The 22,842-nt window shown below is 46.7% G+C and overlaps 2 protein-coding genes across 18 annotated transcripts in view; one reads left to right on the plus strand and one right to left on the minus strand.

Annotated features, from left to right (window-relative positions):
- Positions 1 to 1,936: 1,936 nt before the first annotated feature.
- On the minus strand, positions 1,937 to 3,583 carry CCT8L2 (chaperonin containing TCP1 subunit 8 like 2). The gene has a single exon (XM_033098629.1). It carries the CDS (start codon positions 3,581 to 3,583, stop codon positions 1,937 to 1,939), a length of 1,647 nt encoding a protein of 548 aa, XP_032954520.1.
- A 7,597-nt stretch (positions 3,584 to 11,180) lies between these two features.
- KMT2C (lysine methyltransferase 2C) overlaps positions 11,181 to 22,842 on the plus strand; it is a 220,031-nt gene continuing 208,369 nt past the window's right edge. For all 17 annotated transcript variants that reach the window (XM_033098949.1, XM_033098954.1, XM_033098955.1 and 14 more), the window contains exon 1: positions 11,181 to 11,579. In XM_033098949.1, the coding sequence (XP_032954840.1) occupies positions 11,419 to 11,579 (161 nt within the window). In that variant the 5' untranslated portion in view covers positions 11,181 to 11,418. The remainder of the gene's footprint in view (positions 11,580 to 22,842) is intronic.

Here is a 22,842-nt window from a genome sequence, read left to right on the forward strand (position 1 = left end):
ATTGATTGCGTGGTGATGGATATTAACTAAACTTATTGTGATCATTTTGCAGTATACACAATATATCAAATCATTATGTTGCACACGTAAAACAAATACAATGTCATTTCAATTATATCTCAATTTAAAAAGACTGCATTTCAGTCACATCTGTGTGTATTTTTAAATGTTTTCCATTTCGTTTCAGGAATTAAAGCATGTGTAGATTCTTCTCAAATTAAAATCCAATGTAAAAAAAATTGCAAGTAGTTTTGGCAACTATTTTTCACATGAAACAATATTGCAATGGGTTATGCCTTTTGTAAACAAATTACATTAATAAAATTGAAATAGGTTTTTGATCAAGATGAAGGTAAAAATGAGATGTGAAACATGTAATATTTTGAATCTACACAGGGAAGGTTGAGATTGGCTGACAGATCGTGTCTTCTGGAGGGGGAATGCAGGTCCAGTGCTTGCTTGGGTGTCTCTCACGAGGGAAGCCCAGGTAGGCCGCTGCCTGGAGGCCTCTGCAATGCTGGCGTTCTGGAACCAGTGGGCGCAGGAGGCAGAATACACAGGTAAGATGTTTAAAAAGATTCATGATGATCTGGACGTGAAAACGTTATTCATTGTGAGTTCAGTGAAGTTTTGATCATTAAATAAAATTTAAATAAAGTTCTTTTGAAACGTTTTAAAAAGTTAACTATTTCCATCATTATCACTGTTACGGAATTTGAGACTGTGAGACTACAGAACTACGACGAGTAAGGGCAGTTATATTCACTAAAATATAATGATGAAGATAAAACAAGGAGAGACACATCAAGAATGTTTTATACATCTTAAATGAGTAATGGAGTATAGTTCTGTACACTTCCTCGTGCCATCCTTTGTTCACTAACAGCTAGTCAGGACTTTTTGCAAATTTGTTTTGCTTTGTTGCAGCTAATATGTCGCTATGAGACCTTTGTTTCTTGAATCTGGTTCTCTCTCCAAATGTTTACAGCTTTTTTTTTTTAATGATTCTAAGAGATTGCGGCTTCCCATCTCCTAGATTCTGTTCCTAGGTTCTGCTCTTTTCCCACAAGCAGAGTAACTTGGATGGTTCAAGTGGAAAAGGCTCTGCTCCAAGCTCTGCTCAAACTCACGGTTAATGCCAGACAGGGCGGATCCAGTCATGATTGTAGCCCCGCCCAGGTACCCTGGTGCGCTGCGCTCCCCTCCCCTGCAGAACAGCCTTAGTGTATTTCTAAGGTGTGTGTTCTTATCTTTTGTTATCTATGCTAAGGATGCTTTTTTGTTTTTTAAATATATTTCTGCTTGCCAGCTGATTTGCATCAGTTCTTCTCCTTCCTCTTCTCCTTTTTCTTCCTCCTCTTCAGTTTCTCCTTCTCCTCCTCCTCCTCCTTTTCCTCCTTCTCCTTCCTTTGCCTCCCTCCTCCTCCTCCTCCTCTTTCTTCCCTTAAAGTAACATTCCTTTCTTTTCCCAAATAATCACAAGAATGAGTGGCCACTCCTGTAAGCCAGAGCTGATGCTCTCAGATTGCTAAAGTTATGTCTAGACGGAAAGGCACACATATTAGAATATCGTGCAGGGAAGACTCAAATAGCTGGGGAGAGATTCCTGTACTTTTTTTTTTTTTTTTTTTTTTGCATCCACAAAGCCCAGGTACTCAATTTAAAAATATTTAATAGAATTGAATCCTGCTCTTATTGGAGGAAAGGAACAGACTCCAAAGGAGAGAAACAGGAAATGAAAAGAGCCAAGAGTCTGAAAGGAAGTAAGTCAACGAAAAGAACCTTTATCTTATGATCTTTTGTGTTATTTTTTAAGTAAATAAATGGATTCTAACGGTACCAAACATGGAGGGAATAAGTAAAGCAAATACCCATTTTGGGTGATCGTGCCCTCCTCGGCCACCCCCATTTTATTGAAGATGTTGCTACTTGTTTGTTACGGGACTTTTTCCCCCAGAGGAGATGGGCGTTTCTTTGCCTTCGGAGGTTTAGGATTCGAGTCTGGCTGCCGTGTGGAACTTTCCTTGGCCACTATGATTTCGTCGACAGTGGCCAGCTGGATTGCCACATCGGCCACCGCTTGGAGTCCTTGGGCTTTGGTGATTAGGGTGTCCCACACCTCCTCCTGGGCCACATTTATTATCCCTTCATCTCCCACTCCTGCGAGGAAGCCCCCAGCTTGGTGAGCAGCATTCATTTCTGCCATCACGTTGGAGACACTTAGGCCTGCATTGTCTGCCAAGGTTGCAGGAAGAGACTGCAGGGCCTGGGCAAATGCCTGGAAGACAGGGCCGTCAGGCCCTTCCAATCTGGTTCCTTTCTCTGAGAGGATTGTCGCCAGCGCCATCTCTGTGGCCCCAGCTCCCGGGAGCAGTCTGGGGTCCTGGCACAACTGGCGAAAGGCCTCGATGCCCTGATGGGCAGCCTGCTCTGCCGCCCGCAGCCCCTCAGTCGTGGCCCCCCGAAAGACCAGCGTGAGGGCAGGGGCGTCTTGACATTGCCATTCGAATACCACAGCCAGACCATCTCCCAGCTCCTGCTTGTACACCCGCTGGCACCTCCCTGGCTCCAGTGGGGGGATCAGGTAAGGCATCAAAGGGGTGCCCAGGACCTCACTCAGGTAAACCAGCTGCCGCCGGGCCTCGACCTGAATCACCATGATGCCGTACTTGTCGGCCTGCATCAGGGTCTTTGCCTCCACTTCCCCCCATACCACCGCCACGTTGATGTCCGCGGTTGCCAGCTGGGCGACTTGCTTGTCTATCAGTTGCTCGCTTCCTTTCCTAAATTTAGCGAGGTCAGCAGGACTAGACAGACGGGCGGTGGCAGGTGCGTTTGGATTGGCAAGACCAAAGGTGCAAGCAAAGAGGGCCACCCTAGCGCCCCTCGGCACCAAGGTCACTTGCCCGCAGGGCTTCCCGAACACGGCCAGTCCCGGGAGCAGGCACGAGTCCTCCAGGTGTCCTCCCGGCAGCGTGCACACCCCCACGCGCTCGGGGTGGAAGCTGCCATCCAGCTCCTGGGCCGCCCCGCACGCTTGGGCCACCAGCATGGTTAAGTATTCCGTCCCGGACAGAGTGTGGGTATTCATCACCGAGTAGAGAACCCAAAACGGGTCTTCCAAAGGCCCCAGGGACCGGATCGCCAGTGAGGGCAAAAGGGCCAGGGTCTCTGCGGTCGCCCTGGCGTAGGCCTCCCGGAGCTGGGCGCGAGGCAGGCCGGCCAGCAGCAAGCGCTCGGCCTGCGCCAGCAGAGCCTCTGCCAGCAGCAGCACGAAGGCTGTGCCGTCGCCGCTGTGCTCAGCCTGGCCGAGGGCTGCGTCCCGCAGCAGCCGGGCGGCGGGGTGTTCCAGCTCCAGCGCCCCGAGGATGGCGGTGGCATACCCCGTGAGGACGGTGTCTCCGCTGGCAGTCACCAGGAGCTTCTGGCGTCCGTGGGGGCCGTAGCACGGCCGGATGACTCTGGCCAGGGTGTGCGCTGGGGCCAGGCTGCTGAGCAGGTGCTGCCCTTGGGCTCCGGGACCCCTTGGGCAGGGCCACAGCCGCTCCGGCAGCTCCTGCGCGGAGGAGCTTCCGCTGTCCATGGCCTGTGGACAGGGGGAGCCCACCGGGCTGCAGAAACCTCCAAAAACAGCAGCTACTCAAGGGGTCAGTGGACAAAGGAGCCAAAAGCCCATCAACTAGAGAAGTAGGTGCTCCAGACCCTAGGGATGACCTGCTGAGAGCTCAGGCCTAAAACCACCCCTCTCCCCAAATTGTTCTGTGAAGGAACGCGACCCTTGGGGCCTGGGAAGCTGGTAGCTGAAGCAGGTCTTATCTTGGTGAAGTCACAGTATGGCACATGGAACCAGGGGCAGGGAATGAGGTCACAGAAGGATGGTTAGAGTTGGGGAGGGCCTGCGGGCAGGCAGAAGTCAGGCCTGGTTGTCCAGCAGGTACGGACACGCATATGTGCCAGTCCCCAGAGTTTCATTGACTCTTTGGAGCCCATGACAAGACAGTGAATCAGATGACCATATCCACCCACTTCAAATTCCTGATGGAGCGGTGGCTCCTCTGTCGTTTGTTTCTGTTGGTGTGAGAGGGAAGCAGTGTTTTGTGGGTTTTACTCCCTTGTGCAGTACTGTGTAATACTAGCCATGTTTTCTTATCTGTCAGCTTTGCCTCTTTGGCCACCTTATCTGTTTGTGCTGTTCATCAGGTTCCTTAAGGTGTCTGTTGGTCTGTTTGTCGTTCAGGTTGCAGGTGTGTGAGGCTGCACAGAGTGCGACAACTCCTGCCAATGACGGTGATGTCACTGAGCTGGCAAAGGCAGGCCAAGATAAAGGAGGGAAACATGCTGGCCTACAGACAAATAGGAACACACAGAGGAGCGCATGGGACCAGCCTCCCAGTGGACAGGAAGGTAGAAAACCAAAATGAATGGAGCTGGGACCCTCCCCCCCACCCCGGACCCCAACCCCCACCCCGTAGAATTTAAGCTCCCTCCTTCCATTCTCCCTCTCTCCCTTGCTCCCTACTTTCCTCATGTGGAGCCTATTGGAGGAATGATTGCTTCTTTTTGAGTTTAACAAATATTTATTGAGCACCTACTATGTTCAATATAATGGGGAATACAGAGATGACAGGAACATAGAGACCAACGAGGGAGGGATTTTTACCAAGTGAACAAGTCCCACAGGCTTAGGCAGAGCGCCAACTGGAGGTGATGAGTGTATTTGTTAAGATTAGGGGAAAGAGCAATACCATTCATTTTCATTTGGGAAAAACCCTTTTTACCTCGTTTAATGGCAGATGTCCGTAAGGAAAAAACAGAACACTGGAGCCGATGATACAAGTCAAGAATCATGATAGTATGGTGGGCATTGTTTTAATATTTCCACAGACAAGATGGTAGAGAGAAAAAACAGAAAAACAAATCACAGTGGACGTTGAAAAGTGCAAAGAAAGTCAATGTCCTGAGGACTCCCAGCCTAGAGACAATCCTTGCTTACAGTTTGCTGAACACTATTACTTTACAGGTATGTATACGCAGGCAGTTGTAGATTCACACAGTTTTACAGAAGTGGAGTGTAGGATACATACTGTATGTGCTACTCGGTGCTCATTTCCCCCTCAACATCATCTTGCCTGAGAGAAATTTTTCTAAGCAGATACTATGTTGTCTGAAGACAGTGGACAAGTCTTTTTTTTTTTTTTTTTTAAGATTTTATTGGGGAAGGGGAACAGGACTTTATTGGGGAACAGTGTGTACTTCCAGGCCTTTTTTCCAAGTCCAGTAGTTGTCCTTTCAGTCTTAGTTGTGGAGGGTGCCGTTCAGCTTCAAGTTGTTGTCCTTTCAGTCTTAGTTGTGGAGGGCGCAGCTCAGCTCCAGGTCCAGTTGCCGTTGCTAGTTGCAGGGGGCAAAGCGCACCATCCCTTGCGGGACTCGAGGAATCGAACTGGCAACCTTGTGGTTGAGAGCCCTCTGGCCCATGTGGGAATAGAACCGGCAGCCTTCGGAGTTAGGAGCATGGAGCTCTAACTGCCTGAGCCACCACTGGGCAGCCCGTGGACAAGTTTTTTGATCTCTGTGGATTTTGCAGACTCCATGCATGAGAAACAGGCGTGGTTTTCCACGCCCAGGCTTCTGAAAGTCAGAACCACTGAGAAGAAGGTCACACCAAAAGTTGGTTATAGACGCAAAGATGACTTGCCTGTTTATTTATAGAAATGGAACCTGTAATGACCAACATAAAATGTATCAAAGCAGCAAAGTTTGCATGTATACATTGTTTATAAAGATACAGTTTCTTTTTTATAAAAACAAACACTCCTGTGAAGGGTCATCTTAGCTCTTTTTCCTACATTTAACATACATTTTCCTTTATTTCACTTATTCCACAACTATTTATTGAGCTGCTACTACATAATAGGGATAAAAGGTGAATAAGGCAGACAGCTGTGGCTGTCTCCACAGGTCTTAGGGTGGGATACAGACCGCTAGTCTGGCAGCTCATTACAGGCCAGGAGAGGTGTGATGGGGGAACGCACAGGTGTTATAGACGCATCCAGGGGGACATAAACCATCGTCAAGCGGGGAGTGGTGCTCTGGGGTGGAAGTGAAGTCTAGAGTGAGAGCCGAAGAAAAGAAAGCAAGGTAGGAATTGGCCAGGAGAAAATGGAAGGGGGATTGGGACAGCCTGGTGAACTGTGTTGTGCACCAAAAGTCGCCCTGAAGGCTGGAGCTCATGGTGAGGAGGAAGTGGGGAGTGGATGAAAGGAGATGACTGGAGGATGACGGGCTCGCCTGGACCTAAAGAGCCAGGTCACGGAACTTAGGTTTCAACCTGAAGGGTGATCGATGGGACTGTGAGTTCCATTCCCAACGGAAAGTTATGTAATTCTCTTTTGTGAAATCCTCTCCTGTTTGACTACACAGCACAGGAGACAGTGACGATCTCATCAGCGTCTTTGACCCTCAAAGACAGTCAGTCTCATAAAACAGGACCCAGATAATACATTTTGGACTGAAAAAGTTTAGACCTACCTTTACGAAGATCACATTAACCAAGGAACTGTTAAATCTCAGTTTTACGCTTTACTATGTGGACATGGTCATTATTAAATTCACTTTGAGTTTATTTATCCTTTAGATAGATTGACTAGCGATAAAATAAATGTAAATACAAAGTTTTGTGCCAAGAAGAGTTTGCATGCAGTGAACCCATTATAACATTTAATTTTCTAACAATATACATTTCGATCTGCTAAGGGCGGTAGGCATCAATGTAGGCTATTGGCTAGTTGTATTGGGTTGAATTTTGTCCCTGCAACATTCACATCCTTCCTGGAAACTCAAAGTGTGACCTTATTTGGAAGTAAGAGTGCTTGCTGCAAATGTAATTCATTAAGACGAGGTCACACTGGAGTAGGGTGAATCTTGAATCCCATATGATTGGTGTCCTTACAAGAAAAGACACACACAGAGAGAACACTGTGTGAGGACACAGAGACACAGGGAAGACAGCCATGTGATGACAGGCAAAGATTGAAGTGACACGCCTACTAGTCAGTGAGCAGAGGGAGGCACGAAACAGATTCTCCCTCAGAGCCTACGCAGGAGCCTGGGTTGGGACGTCTGGCTGACAGAGCTGCACTGCGAGAGAAGAAATTGATGTTGTTTAAAGCCACCTGGTTTGTGGTAGTTGGTATGGCATACCTAGGAATCTCATACAATCGTCTGGTATATCAGTAATGGAGAGGAATCTAAGAAAGTGTGTGTGTCTGTGTGTGTGTGTGTGTGTGAGAGAGAGAGAGAGAGAGAGAGAGAGAGAGAGAGAGAGAGAGAGAGATCGAGCGCGCTCATTTCTAGTTTACAACACTTACTGGCAGAGTGTTTTCTGTGCCACCCTCTTCTGAACAGACAGAAGTCTGCTAACTCCCACCCCAAACTCCCAGATGCATTTCTTTTAAAACTATGGTCTTGTACACAATGGATGTAAATATTTAATCTTCCTATTGGTACATTTTTCCATGTCTATTTTTCAGTTGCCTGCTTGTCCCTTTTGTGTTTATCTTGTTAGGTAGTGCCAGGCTTAGAGTACAGGCCCCTGGAGGGCAAGATTCTTATCTATGTGAAATGTGCGGTACAAGGTCTGCTTATGCCTCAGACTTTTCTCCACAAATTATTAGTGCAGGTAATTGTTCTGTTTATTTTCTTCTCAATTTCTCCCTTTATTTTGTCTACCACACAGATACATGGTAGGCATTACCGAAATAACTTTAGTAAAGCAATATGAATTTTAAGAGCTGAAAATGCACTATGGACTGAATATGAACTAATTTTAAGTGACTGAAATTCTTTTAAAACATTTTTTCTGCTGAAAAATAAAGGAGAAAAAAATGACAGCCAGTACTGTAACTTTTTAAAGTGTAACTTTGATAGTGAAAATATGAACACAGAAGTTACAAGATCTAGAATTTAAGTTTTCAGTGATCCTTCCACAACTGTGAAAGTTTGGTTCCTAAAAAGCACTGAGGAATTTAAGGCTTTATGGGAAAACAAAAAGAGAGGGACAATTAACAGTGACTTTATCGGACAGCCATATATTTTTACATTCATTAAAACAAAACAATAAAGACATTCTAAATGAAGACCATGTCAATGCATTTGTAGGCCTTTGCATAGTAAGAATGGGTGTTTTTTTTATACTGTCACTTGTTTGCTAGACTCTGGGAATCTCATTTGCTTACAGTTTCATGAGAGGTTGCTTTTTCTTTGTTGCAGATAACAACACTCACCCACACCCACATTTTAAATATTTAATATATACCTCTGATTATACTACATGTATAATCAGAAAGATTATATTATTACAGAGAAATGTAATATAGAAAATGAAAGTCCCTTGTAATCCAACCCTTCAGAGGTGATAGTTGTTAACAGTTTGGTGCATGTCTACCATATTGAAAAAATGCCTATTTAACATGTGGACCTATTAGAAAGTAGACTTTCCTTTTTTTTTTGGTCTTTACAGATGCTTATGCCTATCTGATTTTATAATTTGGAGGAACCTCAGCTTCTGCCTTCTGGAATTTTGCTGCCATTGTGGTCTCAAAGCTGTGTAATTTGGATAATGGAGAAGGAAAAATCTTTGGGAACCTTTATTTATGTTGAATAAGTATTTCTTGAATACTTCCTCTGCCTCCTGGGTTGTATTTCATTTGTTCTGCCATGACAACTTCGATGCCTATGAGCCTGCTAGCCTCTTTCAACAGATCCTACCCACTTGTCTGCTCACAGCAGCCAAAGGAATGGAGATTCAAGGCTGGGCTTACACCTTCATCAGCTTTTATCTTTCCAGAAGCATGACCCTGCAAACCTCTGTATCCTTTCGTCCATTCCACCCACTTTTCTGTCCTCAGTGTCTGGTTGTTTCCTTTTAAAACTTCTCTCCAGCAGGAGTGACTTGCAGTTTGCACATACTGACACTTAAATTCTCCCAACTGCTGAAGAAGTAGGCTAAATTATCTTGACATTCAATTTTGTGTATATGAAACTCAGTTAGAAATGGCTATTCTAATTTCAGCATTGAACACAGATAAACATTTTGATCGATAATCCAGTTTTTGAAAATGTACTTTAATGTGTGGAAAAATGAAAAAGGATGAGTAAACTTTAAATATACTTCATAAATTTATTAGTCACGTTTATGTTGTATTTCTATGTATAATAGACACTTTTAGTTTATAGTTTGCATTTACCACGCCAGCTTCTCCCCAAGCTCAAAATTCCCGTGGCTGTAAATTTTGTAAACTTTGAAAAATCCAGCAGGGATTAAACCCTGAAGGAATTCAAATGACTATCTTACTATGTAGTCTTCATTTCAGCCATTTCAAAAACTATGCTTTTAGTCAGAATAGACTCTGGAAGTCAAACTGTATATTTCGCCCAAATAGGAAACACAGTTCAAAGTTTATGGTTTGGCTATTGGAGGAAGGGAAGGTGAACGGCAGCCGGAAAAACCAGCATATTCTTTTTGCCCTATACTAAAACCGTGCGGTGAAGATGGTAAGAAATCATAATCAGAAAGTGCCTAGTGTGTCCGGCCTAGAATATATGCTGATGAAATCACAGTGTATCCCGATTCTTTTGCAAATGGTTGATAGGTCTTAATATTTTCTCCCAACTGAAATCTGTTTTCACTCCGCTATACCCATCAATAATAGTGAGTGGGGAGGGAAGCAGAGAAGAGCGGATTGTGCAAGTGTTACCTCCCTCTTAGAAGAAACCCAGAATTCCGCATTTGTAGCTGCCCCTCCTGAGAAAGCGCCTATTTCACATTTCTAATTTTAGCCCCATTTTTCTTGTACCATTTTCACGCAGTATAAGAAAAAGGTGGCTTGGAAGTACTTCGAATTTTGCCTCTTAATCCCAACACGTTGGACGTTAAGACCAAGTTGTAGGGTTTCTATTGGTTTATTATATATTTCAGCGTTTCATGCCTCAAAATGTCATCGTTCTTTTTGTCTGACAGCTTTATAAGCCCTTGCTGGATCGTTTTTAAAATGACGTTACAATAGCGAAACTGTCACTGGAATGGGATTGTAACGAAGTTGCACTCCATTTCTTCTCCATAGACAGGCATTAAAGCGGAAGAAGCCTGAACGTGAGGCGGTGAAGTCTGCCCGGGCTCGGTCCACACACACACACACACACACACACACACACACACGGGTGTACACACGCGCGCACGCGCGCGCCCGGGCTCGGTCCACACACACACACCCGGTTGTGCAAACACACACACACGCGCACACACACACCCAGGTCCGAGCCTCCCCCCGCCAGCGCCTCCCGGGAGACCCAGCGCGTGGGGAGCGTGGACACGGCCCTCCTCGTCCTCCCGCTCCCCCCGCGTATTCCCCGGACCCCGATCCCGGACCGCCGCCTCCGCAGCTTGGCGCTCTCCCGAGCCGCAGCCGGAGCCGGAGCCGGAGTCGCGGCGGGGCCGCCGCGTCAGAGCCGGAGCGAGCGGGGGCGGGGGAGGGGCGGTGAGGTCAGCGGCGGCGGCGCGTCCGCGGGCGGCGCATGCGCGGAGCGAGCCCCGTGAGTGGCAGCGGCGGCGCGCGGGGGGCGGCCGGGCCGGCGGGTGGGGGAGGGGAGGGGGCGGGGGCGTCGCGGGGCCGTGTGTGGGCGAGACGGCGGCGAGTTTGAGAGGCCCGCGGTGCGGGGCGCCCGGGGGAGCCCCGGCGCGGCCCTCGCGCGACGGCCACGGTGCTGTGAGTGTGTGTGTGTGGTGCACGCACACCCGCAAAACTTCCTCCTCCCCTGCCCGGGAGGGCGGGCGCGGGCGCTGAGGGGCCGGCGCTCGCACAGCCCGGAACCCACAACAACAACTGGAGCAGCTGTCAAAACTTCGCCGCCGCCGCCCGGCCTGACGCGGCCGGCGCGGGGGAGGGGCAGCCGGGGCGCGACCCCCCCGCCCGGGCCCGCGGCCTTTCTCCTCCCGCCGCGGGCGGCCTGGGGGAGGGGCGCGGGCGGAGACCCGGGCCGGCGCCCTCCGCGCGGCTCCCCGCCCGCGCCCGCACCCGGCCCCCGCCCGCGCCCCGCCCGCCGCCGCCCGCACCTCCCCGCCCGCCCGGCCGGCCCGGCCCCTCCCTCCCTCCGCCCGCGCCCCGCCCGCCGCCCCCCGCCCGGCCCCTGCGCGCCGAGGTGCGCGCGCCCGCGCGTATGTGTGTGAGTGCGTGTCCTGCTCGCTCCATGTTGCCGCCTCTCCCGGTACCTGCTGCTGCTCCCGGGGCTGCGGGCAATGCGAGAGGCTGAGCCGGGGAGGAGGAACCCGAGCAGCAGCGGCGGCGGCGGCGGCGGCCGCGGCGGCGGGAGGAGCCCCCCAGGAGGAGGACCGGGATCCATGTGTCTTTCCTGGTGACTAGGATGTCGTCGGAGGAGGACAGGAGCGCGGAGCAGCCGCAGCCGCCGCCAGCACCCCCCGAGGAGCCCGGAGCCCCGGCCCCGAGCCCCGCAGCCGCAGACAAAAGACCTCGGGGCCGGCCTCGCAAAGATGGCGCTTCCCCTTTCCAGAGAGCCAGAAAGAAGTAAGTTGAGTGTGAGGGAGCCAGGCCGGGAGCCAGCGGCGGCGCCGGGCCGGAGCTGTCACCGCGCGCCCGGCCCGCCGCCCCCGCGCCCGCCGCCCCCGCGGGGTGGGGGTGGGGCCGGCCGCCCGCCGCGCGTCCCCGGCCCGGGGCGCCCTCCCGCCCGCCCGCCGGCGCCCCTGCCCCGCGCCCCTCGCCCGCGCCCGGCGGGCCTCCCGCGGGCGCCCCGCACCTCTCTCCGCCCCGCCGGGCCCCGCCGGCTCGCGCCGACGCCGCACTTTACTTTTTACTTGGGCCCTCGCGCCGAGCTTTCTTGGTGCTTCTCTTTTTGCCGAAATTTCTCGTGGCTGCCTGTTGGCCTAGCCGGGTCATTTAAAAAACAAACACCGAGGCACACCTGGCAGTGCCCGGACGAGTTTATTGTCAACTACAAAGCGGCGCGCCCCGGGACGCCGGCGGAGCTGTCAAATGCCGCGGCCAGGTGGTCTCCTGCCCGGCGGGGGGGGGCGGGGGCGGGGGTGCACACGGGGGGCGCGAGTGCCGGTTTCTTTGTCAGCTAGTTGCTGCTTTAAGTTTTCTTGCTCCCAGACCTGCGCTTTCCCCCTTTAATGATATATTAGGAAGTCATTTGACTTCTTCCTTCCCCTCCCCCACCGCGGAGCACACTGCCCAGCACCCAAACGCACAACTCCTTGCGATCGCACAGCTGAAGGCAAAGCGTGCAGGAAGTTTGGGAAAGGCCGCCGTGTTCCCCCACCGGCCGGCCGTGCACAGCACGTTTACTCCCGGGACACAGAGGGAAGCGGTGCCCAACTTCCATTGACGGGGTGGTCCGAGCGGTTACTGGGTCAGGAATCGCTTTCGGTGGCTTTGGAACATGCACCAGGGCTGTAGACCTCAGGTCTCTCGGTTGCTGGAAGAGGCTTTTTACAGAATGGTTCTACGGCAACTTCGCCTGGAAATGAAGACACCCGTTGTGGTGCCAGTGAGTCGCTCAGCCCTTGTGGCTCTGGAGGGTGCCGGGGAAGATCTGTGACTGTCTTCCAAGTTGTAGAATGGCGTGTGTTGCTTACTCATTGCATTGTACGATCATCTGTTGAACTGTTGGTAGCGGAAGGGTGCACGGGAGAGGAGGAAAGCTGCACATCTATGGATACTGTTATTTTTCGTTGTGGTTCATTTAGTAATATTGTTGTGTTTGGTGATACATAGTAAACATAGTGTTAACTGAGGCAGAGCCCAGCAGGGTTGTGGGAACCCCATGAATCCCCTTGACTGGATGTGCTCTGTTTGGCTTTGCTGTCCTTTTACTACGAAAATGATTCATTCAGGGCCTTCAACTTGCCTCCATATTTTATGCCAGCTCTTAACTACGGCAGCTGTGACAAGTCGTCAGGGAAACAAGCACAGGATGTGTGTATATATATATCATTACATTAGTTTCTTTGTGATACAAAGTTAACGTTATTCTTCCACTTGCATTGTAATGTAATGTATGCTATAAAGTGCCGTCATTATTCTTATATTAACTGAAACTTGGAGAACAAAGCTGGGGTTTTAAGTAACTTTAAACTTCTTTGCCACTTTTTGTATCCTTTACAGAAACACATATCAAGCCATATTCGGGTTTTTATTTGATTGCTTCCCATTTTCACTCTTTAGAAAGCACTTCTTTGTTTCTTTCTGAACATTAATTTGGGAATATTATATGGTTTAGATTTATTTTTAAATTCTTAACTCCAGCAAGAGTACACCTGTCTCTGTTGTCAAGCCCCTCACCCATACACATCCCCCACCCACCCTGAGAGTGAAATGAGCTCCTCATTTGTATTAGTGTGACTTCTGGGTGCAGCAGAAGAAAGGTTGATTTGGGGTAGTGCCACTTTATTGTTTTTATCTCTGGTGTTTTGAATGAAGGGAAGTGTAGCCCTTTGAGAAGTTCAAAAATTTCTACAGAACACACTAATCTCTAACAGTATAAAAGCATCAGCACTTTGGAAAATGTTTGGAACAGCTCTAAAGCATCTTAAAAGAGTTTTCTCTTAGATTTGAAAATTCTTACAGCATTCCTTATAGGAAATTAAATTTAATGGTAACTTTGATGGTTCCAGACTTTTTAGTGAATTCTTTAAAATTAGGTGTGTCTTTTGAAGGGGTTGGAATGGAATCTCCAGTTGTTTTAGAAACATGTAAATGGAAACTAATAAGTGAAATGAAAGCCAACAAGGGTTTTCAGTAGGGTAGGTCTACATGGTATTAAGATACATTCAGAAAAGACCCTTTATTTAATTGGGTACTGAAGACCCTGAAAGTGAAACTGATAGGTAGCAAATGTAAATTGGGTTTGTAAATGCTAAAATTGTTTGCAAATTAATTATATGTGAGAAATAAAAATTAATCTTTGTGAAATGCAATGAGGGTACAGCTTTCTAAATTGTTAGTGTTATTTAAATGGTCATGAAGTGGATTGTTTTATGCTAGAGAAGATGGATGCATTATGATACTATTTTTTAAAAAGTGGGTTTATGTATTTGTCTTTGGATTTAAAGAAAAGGTAACCATGCATTGCTAATTACACTTTCTTTGAGTTTGAATTTTTAATGATTAGGTAAGTAAATTAAACATTTTTTTATACTATTTGATAATTTTTATGTTTTGTCAAATTAAAGAAGCATAGGCTATATAGTTACTGATTTTACATTACTATTATTACTTTAAAATTATGTTTACTACTTAAAATCAAGACTTCTGGACTGAAACTATTAATCTTAGAGGCAGAGTTTGAAAAGTAAGTATATAAATAGGAATTTCCTGTAGAACAAATGTCAAGTGGAACAGTGAAATTTACATTTGTCTAAAACTTCTCCTCAGAAAGGACTATCTAATTATTTGGTTATTTGGAGTAGCTCATAATCTTTCTCAGGGATACAGACGGGCCTTGCCATTGGTGAAGAAGCTCTTGCCACCGAGTAGACACATTCAAGAGGTCTAATTACTTTGCTATTAACGTTAAGGAAACTCTTCCTGAAGTTTTTTTTTTCCCCCTTGGAATATATGTTCACATTACTAAATGGGGAAGCCAGGGAAGCATTCTCCCATATTTCTTAAGTCAACAAAGTAACGTGGGAAGTTTTTTTTTTCCCCCTTGGAATATATGTTCACATTACTAAATGGGGAAGCCAGGGAAGCATTCTCCCATATTTCTTAAGTCAACAAAGTAACGTGGGGGATGGGGGGTGGGGATGGCATGGAAGCAGCAGGTGGTGGAGGCAGGATTTCCGAGGCGCTGCCCTTTACCCTTTGTGAATCCACTTGACGCCCCTCACCACTTTCTTTCCAGAGGACAGTTACTGTTAGGAGGCTACAGGAGCATTGTTGCTGTAGAAAAATGAAGCATAGCCAGTGATGTCATCTAGGGGATCAGCAAAAAACGGTTGTCATTGCTGCTGTTCTAGCTTTGTGAGATCTCCCCCGACAGAATTCCTCATTTCCATAGCTGTGAACTTGAAATAAGTGATTCACAAGAACTATGGCCTATACTATATGTGTGCAGTTTCATAAAGCAACTGTTCATAGTTGAGAGGTGTCACTGTTATTTATGCTCTGAGATAATGCCAATTTGTAATCTTTATGATAGTAATTCTTTTTCTTTTACTTTTCAAGAAATTAGGTAAATGGAAATTTTCAGTGATTGCTGCTCTCTGGCACTTACTGGGCACTGAAATGTTTTAAGTTCCGTGGGTAGCTGATGCAGGAATGGCAGCGGGTCTAGCTGTTAGGCGGTTCTCTAACCTAACCTCACTGTAGTTGGCCCTTGTCCTGTTTATCTTATTCACGGTGTTTCTAGACTTTGAGAACATGATGGTTTTAGTCAAATATACCAGGGGTGCCAAAAAAAAGTATGCACATGACTTGTTGTCATCTTTTGTTACCGGTATATATTGAGTATTACAATTTTAATACAGTTTTTTCCTTTCTTAAAAGTGTATACGTTTTTATGGCACCCTCTGTACAATGTTATATTCAGTATATTGGTTATTAACATGTAAACTCAATCAACTTGGATGTCCATGTCAATTTAAAAGTATCACAACAGTTCTTTTCCCATTCTGAAAAGGGATTGCATACATTTTGCTGTTATCTCTGTTACTTGTAACCGTGCTAGATTTGCAGTCAGTTTGCAGAATGACGAGACCCTTTACCTTGCCCCCACCTTTTTGTAAATGGCAAGGTATTCCCCCGGCCGCAGGCAGGTTTCCTCTGGGTAGATAGTGCTTGTCCAACTGTGTCCTTCAGCCACTTACAGGTATGACTGAGGGGCTTCCGTGGCGCTTCACTGACGTTCCAACATGGAAATGGTCAGTTGTTGGTTCTGGAGAGTGGGGATGCCTATTGGGGAGATGTTAGATACCCTTGATGGGAGTTGAGAGTTTTTAATCTGTGAGGTGTTTGGACTGAACGTAATTTTAACTGATACAGAATAAACTTTCCAGTCACTGTGTGTGTGTGTGTGTGTGTGTGTGTGTGTGTGTCTCTTTTTTTCTTTATTGTTTTGGCCCGTCGTTTAATTTCAACAAGTGCATTAATCCCTTCTCTCTTTAAAAATTTTCTCTATCATGTTTGTGCTAAAGTGGCTATTTTCAGAACTTCTTGGTGGTATAGATTGCAGAAGTTATTGAGTGAAATAGGGTTGATGTCTTTTCTTTCCCCTTTTTTTCCTTGAAATGGCCTGCACGTAAATGTATGCTTGTGGTTAGTGTAGACCAATCTTGAGTTTGTAATTGAAGTGTTAGTCTCTCTATTTGTAGAATTTGAAGGACTAAAGAACACAAGTTAAGAGAAGCAGGAATGACACAGCTCTTTTTATACTTTCCTTAAAAAAGCCTCATGTGAAAGATAGGGCAATTGTTTGCTTTGCTTCTGCTGTTAATTTTGTGACAGCAGTAACTACGGATGGATGATGCACAAATGCTGAAATTGTTGAAGAATTCTGAGAATTACTCTTCTGTAACTTTTCAGATCTTTCATTTGGCACATGTTATTCAAAGAGCATGTGTAATGTGCTGAGATGGACGGTCAGCTCTAGAGGAAGGTTCACTGGTGGCCAAGGCGGGTCCACAAAGATTCGGAGGACGCAGTCCTTGAAGTGGACCTTGGTGGATCGGTAGACTTGAGCCAAGGAGAGTGAGAGAGTGTTGGGGAGAGGGTAGCAGTGTGAGCACAATCACTGGGGAGGGAAGGAAGTGTCACAGGCGTTTTCCTGGCGTGCGACTGGAACACTGAGGCTTAACGTGGGGGTTGGGGCCAAGCTGTGATGGTCTTGAATGTCCGGCTAATGAGCTTGGGCTTTATGGTCCTAGGGTTATAAATTGTTTACGGGGCCAGGTAGGTAATTTAAAGGAGTTGCTTGCAACTTGGGAGAGCCTGAGTGATAGCTGACACTTAAAGCCTTTGGGGAAAATGGTAAGAAAGCCGCAGAGTCCTGGGAGTTTTGATCCCTTGCCTCGGTGCCACTGGTAGATAATTCTGGCTGATGGTTGCCAGATGGGACTTTGTTTCTACTCTGATTTTTTTTTTTAAAAGCCTGGAAAGGTTCGGTTTTTATGTGAAATCTCTTCATTTTTAAGTGTTTTCAATTAATTAAGAGCTACAGCACTTTTGGGGACTACACCTTATGGGCTAGATTTAATCTGTGGATTATGCGGGGGCCGTGGGTCTCCAACCTCTGCCTCATGCCCAGGTTATTTCCCTTTATTTTGTAAAGTAAAGTTATAAAAGCAGGTATTTGCAGTCTTCCTGAGGACAAGAATGTTATTAAATTACTTTGTGTTCTGTGTAGCATTTTGTACAGTTGAATGTAGGTACTTGGTGATTTGCTGATAGCTATTTTAGGAAAACCACCCTGGCAATGAAATGAAGAGAGGACTCACCTGGAGGCAGAGATAGGTAACAGGCTTGTGCAGCAGTTGCGGTGTGAGTCGATCTGCCAGAGGGTAGGTGGTTGGTGCTGGGGACGGAAAGGAAGACAGGATTCGGTCAGGCAGAGGAGGAGGAAGTTTGTGGCGTAAATGTCTAGAGGTAGACCTATCTGGGAGAGCTGGGGATGTAGCATGACAATTTAGCAGTTAGATGACAATAGGCAATTGAAGATGTGATTTACCAGAAATCACTGAGAATATGGAGACTGTGTGGAAAATAGTAAAAGGATTAGGATGTTTGCTTACCCTTAGGAGATGGGGGCAGGGAAGGGACTGAGAAAGTCCATCAAAATGAGAAAGGAAATCAGAAGGTAGTCCTAGTACAAATGGGCAAGTATGCGGATGCGTGCAGAGGTGCTCACGGCCCCCCGGAGAAAATGAGAGAAACAGTCGCACAGCACGGGAGCAGCACAGGAGCCATCAGCGGGCTCCGTGTAGTTTTCCTCAGGACAGGGACACAGACCTGTGGGTGCCCAGCTGCGAGGTGTATCTGCGACACATTGTTGACTGGAGGGACATTTTCCCAAGGGTCGCAAAGCAGTACATTTAGTACTAATTCTGTTTTGTTAAAAGCACACAAATTCAGACTATTTTGTGCATAAAAAATGGTTTGGAAGGATACATAATAAACATTAATACTTCTGGGGAGTATATACTTTCATAGGTCCATTTATGCAGTTTTTAACAAGCCGATGATACAATTGACCCTTGAACAACATGGGGGTTAGGGCTCCAGACCCCGCCCCCTGCACACTTGAAAGTCTGTATATAACTTCTGACTTCCCCAAAACTTAACTACGAATAGCCCACTGTTGACCGGAAGCCTTACCTATGACATATGTATCCTATGTTATGTATATTATATACTGTATTATTGCAACGAAGTAAACTAGAGCAAAGAAAATTTATTAAGAAAATCAAAAGGATTTGATTTTTCTGTAAAATACATTTACAGTATTTATGGGGGAAAAACCTTGTATAAGTGGACCTGCACAGTTCAAACCGAGTTGTTCAAGGGTCAACTGTAATTTAAACCATAGTCTTGTTTTACAAATGAGAAAACCAAGTTCTGGGGCCATCACAGATTCTGGAGCCAAGATTGCCTGAATTGAAATCCTGGTTCCACTGCTTACTGACTGTTTAACCTTGGGAAGTTACTTAACTCTTTTGAGCCTTAGTTGCCTCGTCTGAAAAGTGAGCATGTTAGCACACTTGGTTTAGGACTGTTGTGAATTTATATGTGTGTAGAATTTAGAAGTGTCTGGCACACACATAGTGCTGTTTAGTAGGGATGCTGTTAATACGTATTTGCTATGACTGTTATTGCCACTATCATCAATTATCACCAATCAAGCGTTTGCCTGATGTCGTAGAACTTGTTAGTTACAGACATGTGATGAGATGCTAAACTCACTCTAAAAATGCCGTGGCATAAAATAATGTAGTAGTTAATGGGGGCGGAGGCGGGAGACAGTAAAGATTTCCTTTCTGTACAGCTGTCCTTAATAAAGAGAAAAAGAAGAAAGATAGAAAAGCTAGGTCAGCAGAAATCTCTATAGAATGTTTCTTATTATGAGTAACATGAAAACAAAGCAATTCTCTAGAAGCTGTATGTGTAGTAATGTTACTACAAAATCATTTCAAAATTTTTCATTTTCTAAACTTGTGAATGTTGTCATAGTGATCTTTGGGTCGGTCTCCCTAAATGAGACTTTTGTTATTAGGTAGTTTTAAAATGATTTCTTATGTCTTTTATGCTGGATCACTTTTAATCTTTATACCTCATTGTAGTTCATTTACATTAGAAGCAACATAGTTGGTGGTCATAGTGAAGTTGATGTGTTTTGTTCTTAATTCCATCTTTTAGTGGAGCCTAGGCAAAAAAAAAAAACACGAAACAACAGCAGCAGCAAAAAACCACCAAACTTCCTAATTTCCTGATCTTTGGAATCCTAATACCACGTACCATGTGTCTGGAGTGAGCACCCAGTTGCATATAAAATAACAATATGAAACGTATTAAAGAGTAACCGTGTTCTTCACCTGAAAGCTCTCATCGTTGAATTATTCTACCAAGGTTGAAGCATTTGGTTAGTATGGCCAAGTTCCTCTCATATCAGACTTATGTACTTACAGAGTTATAGAATTTTATAAGTAGGTGAGAATTCCAACAATGTTTCGTCTCACCCCTCATTTTATAGACAGCTGAGCCCTCGAGAGAGAGCACAGCGGTTATACATTAGTGTGTTCACGTGTACATGAGAAAGGGGTCAGGCTTTGGTGACTCCCATTGAATTGTCCCCACTGGCTTTATGCTGTTTGTGTAGTCACCTCCCCATGTAGCGCTGTGACTCACTTTAACCAGTAGAATGCAGCAGAAATGACACTGTGTTAGCTTGGGGCCTAAGTTTTAAGAAGGCCTGGAACTTCACTTTTGTGCACCTGGGAGCCCTGAGTCACCAGGCCAGAAGCCAGGTCATCCCCTGCTGGAGAGACCATGTGGAGAGGGAGGCACCTGAGACTCCCTGGAAAGAGAGATGCCCAGCTGTGCCCGCGTCCTGTCCCCGGTGAGACCCCGAGGAAGCAGACAGCTGACCCCAGGGTAGATTGCAGAAAATGGTATTGTTTTCACCTGTTCGATTTTGGTGGTGGTTTGTTATATAACAGTATAGACCGGAAGCAGATGGTTTGGTGAATTAGGGACCTGAACAGAAAATACTGGACAGACAAATGCCATTGTTTTTCCAGCCTCTTTTTCACTGAGCAAGTTCAGTGCTGCCGCTCCCTGCCCTCTGCCCCTCGTCTCACTGACGTATTTCGAAATAGACGTGGATTTTTATTGTTGGGAATCGAAACGGTATTTTAAAATGTCGTTGTCACAGTGTGGATTGGACTATAATTAGAAACAATGTGATGCAAAGATAAAATAGTTACGACTGTCAACCTTCACCAAGGTTGGCTCGTGCAGAGCCCTCATCTGTGTTTGGAGTGTCCAGCTCTGTGTCCGGAGACCTGGGTTCTAGTGCTGGGCTTGGAGGGGCTTTGTCTTTATGTGCTGGAAAGGCCCCAGGATAACAGTGACTTGCTGGGAGCGTTTCTTTCTTTCACATCAGTCGGGAACGTGGCGTGGAAGCGGGCACCGCACTGCGTAGTGATCAGGGTCTTGGCTCCTCCTATCTCACTGCTCCCGTATTTCTAGGATGTGCTTTGCCGACAGACTCCGTGATGGCCACTGGAGCCCCGGTCCGTCCACATCCCAGAAAGATGAGTCGACTAAGGGTGCAATCCCTCCCTTTCAAATGCCCTCCTGAGAAGCACCATATGTGTCGGCTTGTGTGTAATGGCTGGAGCTTAGTCATATGGCTCCACGTAGCTGCAAAGGAGGCTGGGAATGTAGTCCTTGAGCTGAGTACATTGCTGCCCAGAACAGATCCTGAGTGGCGTTGCCAAGGGTGGGGTGGCCACTGCACAGTCTTCAGCACGTGGAGCAACCGGTTCATCTGCACAGGCCTGCTGAGGAGGAGGCGGGGAGCCACCGGGAGGGCCGGGGCATTGATTGTGCATCGCAGACCAGCCCCAGCGACGGGCTGGGGCTGCTGGGGCTGCTGGCAGTGCCTGTGCAACCCAAAGCCCTTAGGTTTCGCTCCCTTCAGGATGAGCAAGTATTAGACGTATTTATTTTTGGGTAAATGGGTAAGGGCTTGCTGTCATTAATATACTACTTCTGTACCTGAGGCTTTTTTTATGTGCAGTTACTTCAGTGTTTAAAATCTTTTCAAAATATTTGATTATTTTGCTAACCTTTGGACTTTTCTTTTTAAAAATATCCTAAAATTTATTCCATATTTCAAAACTCTTAATAAGCCTGAGTCCCACCTTGGTGTAGAACATTCTCAAAACTAGAGATGAGGGGGCGGCCAGATGGCTCAGATGGTTAGAGCCTGAGTTCTCAACAAGAAGGTTGCCAGTTCAATTCCCACATGGGATGGTGGGCTGCGCCCCCTGCAACTAAAGATTGCAAACGGTGACTGGACTTGGAGCTGAGCTGCGCCCTCCACAGCTAGATTGAAGGACAACGACTTGACTTGGAGCTGATGGGCCCTGGAGAGGCACTCTGTCCCCCAATATTCCCCAATAAAATTTATGTAAACAAAAACAAAAACGAGATGAGGATGATGTACTCAACTCCTTTTATGTGTATGTCAGCATATCTAGAATATGCTGGGCCAGCAGAGAACCTCAATTCTTCGTGGCTTCAGTCAACTAAACAAACGTTTATTTCTTGCTCATGCTACCCCTTTTATCCTGGGCTGGCTTGGGAGCTTTGCATCATCCACACCCAGGCTGAGGAAGACATGTCTGTGCTTCCACAGTTCCGAAAGCAGGAAAAGAACGTGGTGGGCTGTGCTCTGCCTCTTAAAGCTCTCCAGAAGGGGCCGAGGTTGGTTCTGTGGACGCATGATTGGCCGGACAAAGTCACAGCACCTAAACTTCCAAGGGGCAGGGAAGTGAAATCCCATCCTATTTCTGGAGTGACAACTGGAAATATTTGGTGAAGAGACTAACAAACCTCTCATATAGGGTGGCGCTTGTTGCAGTCCAAATACTCACATTTGACTTTGGAGGGTGTTTTGTTACCTGTGATTGCATGTGACCATCTGGTGGACTCTTGTACTACACACAACATATTAATTAAGGGATGTGTTTAATACTCGTACTAAACATAAAAGCATTTTCTACAGGTAGAAATAATATAGGAGGCATAGGGCATTGGCTCTTGATTCTTGCTCTCCTGTATGTAGTTCATGCTTTCTTTCTCCCACGCACATGGAAGGAGGCAAGGAATCAAATATTTAAAATGGCTGTGAAATGTTAGATTGCAGGTGACTTAAAATCTGTTTTTTTCAAAGTAAGTTCTTAAAGCATGTGTTTCAGTCCGGGTTGCTTTGCCTGTTTGTTTTCTGCTGATGTCCCAAGGAAGTTGTCACTGAGGATCTACTGTGCACTGTCTGCCAGAGAAACCAAAATAAGACACGGTCTTTACCCTCGATTTCTACCAATTCAGTGCAAAGTGTAATGCAAAACAAACAAACCCTACCATGGGGGGTTTTCAAAGTACTGAGGAAGCTTAGAGAAGGAAGAAGTTAAGGCAAGGGAATTGAAAAAAGACAACATCTGCGTTGAGTGCTGAAGCATTAGATAAAGTTGAGTGTAAGAATGGGGGTCGTGGGACTAGCACATGGCCATCCTGGGCGGACACCTCTCGGGTGACCAGGGTGATCTCATTT

This window comes from Rhinolophus ferrumequinum, chromosome 26, assembly GCF_004115265.2.
Source record: "Rhinolophus ferrumequinum isolate MPI-CBG mRhiFer1 chromosome 26, mRhiFer1_v1.p, whole genome shotgun sequence".
Classification (NCBI taxonomy): Eukaryota; Metazoa; Chordata; class Mammalia; order Chiroptera; family Rhinolophidae; genus Rhinolophus; species Rhinolophus ferrumequinum.

Excerpts from the sequence above, each read along its gene's own strand:
- CCT8L2 (XM_033098629.1), bottom strand. The coding sequence starts at position 3,583 with ATGGACAGCGGAAGCTCCTCCGCGCAGGAGCTGCCGGAGCGGCTGTGG.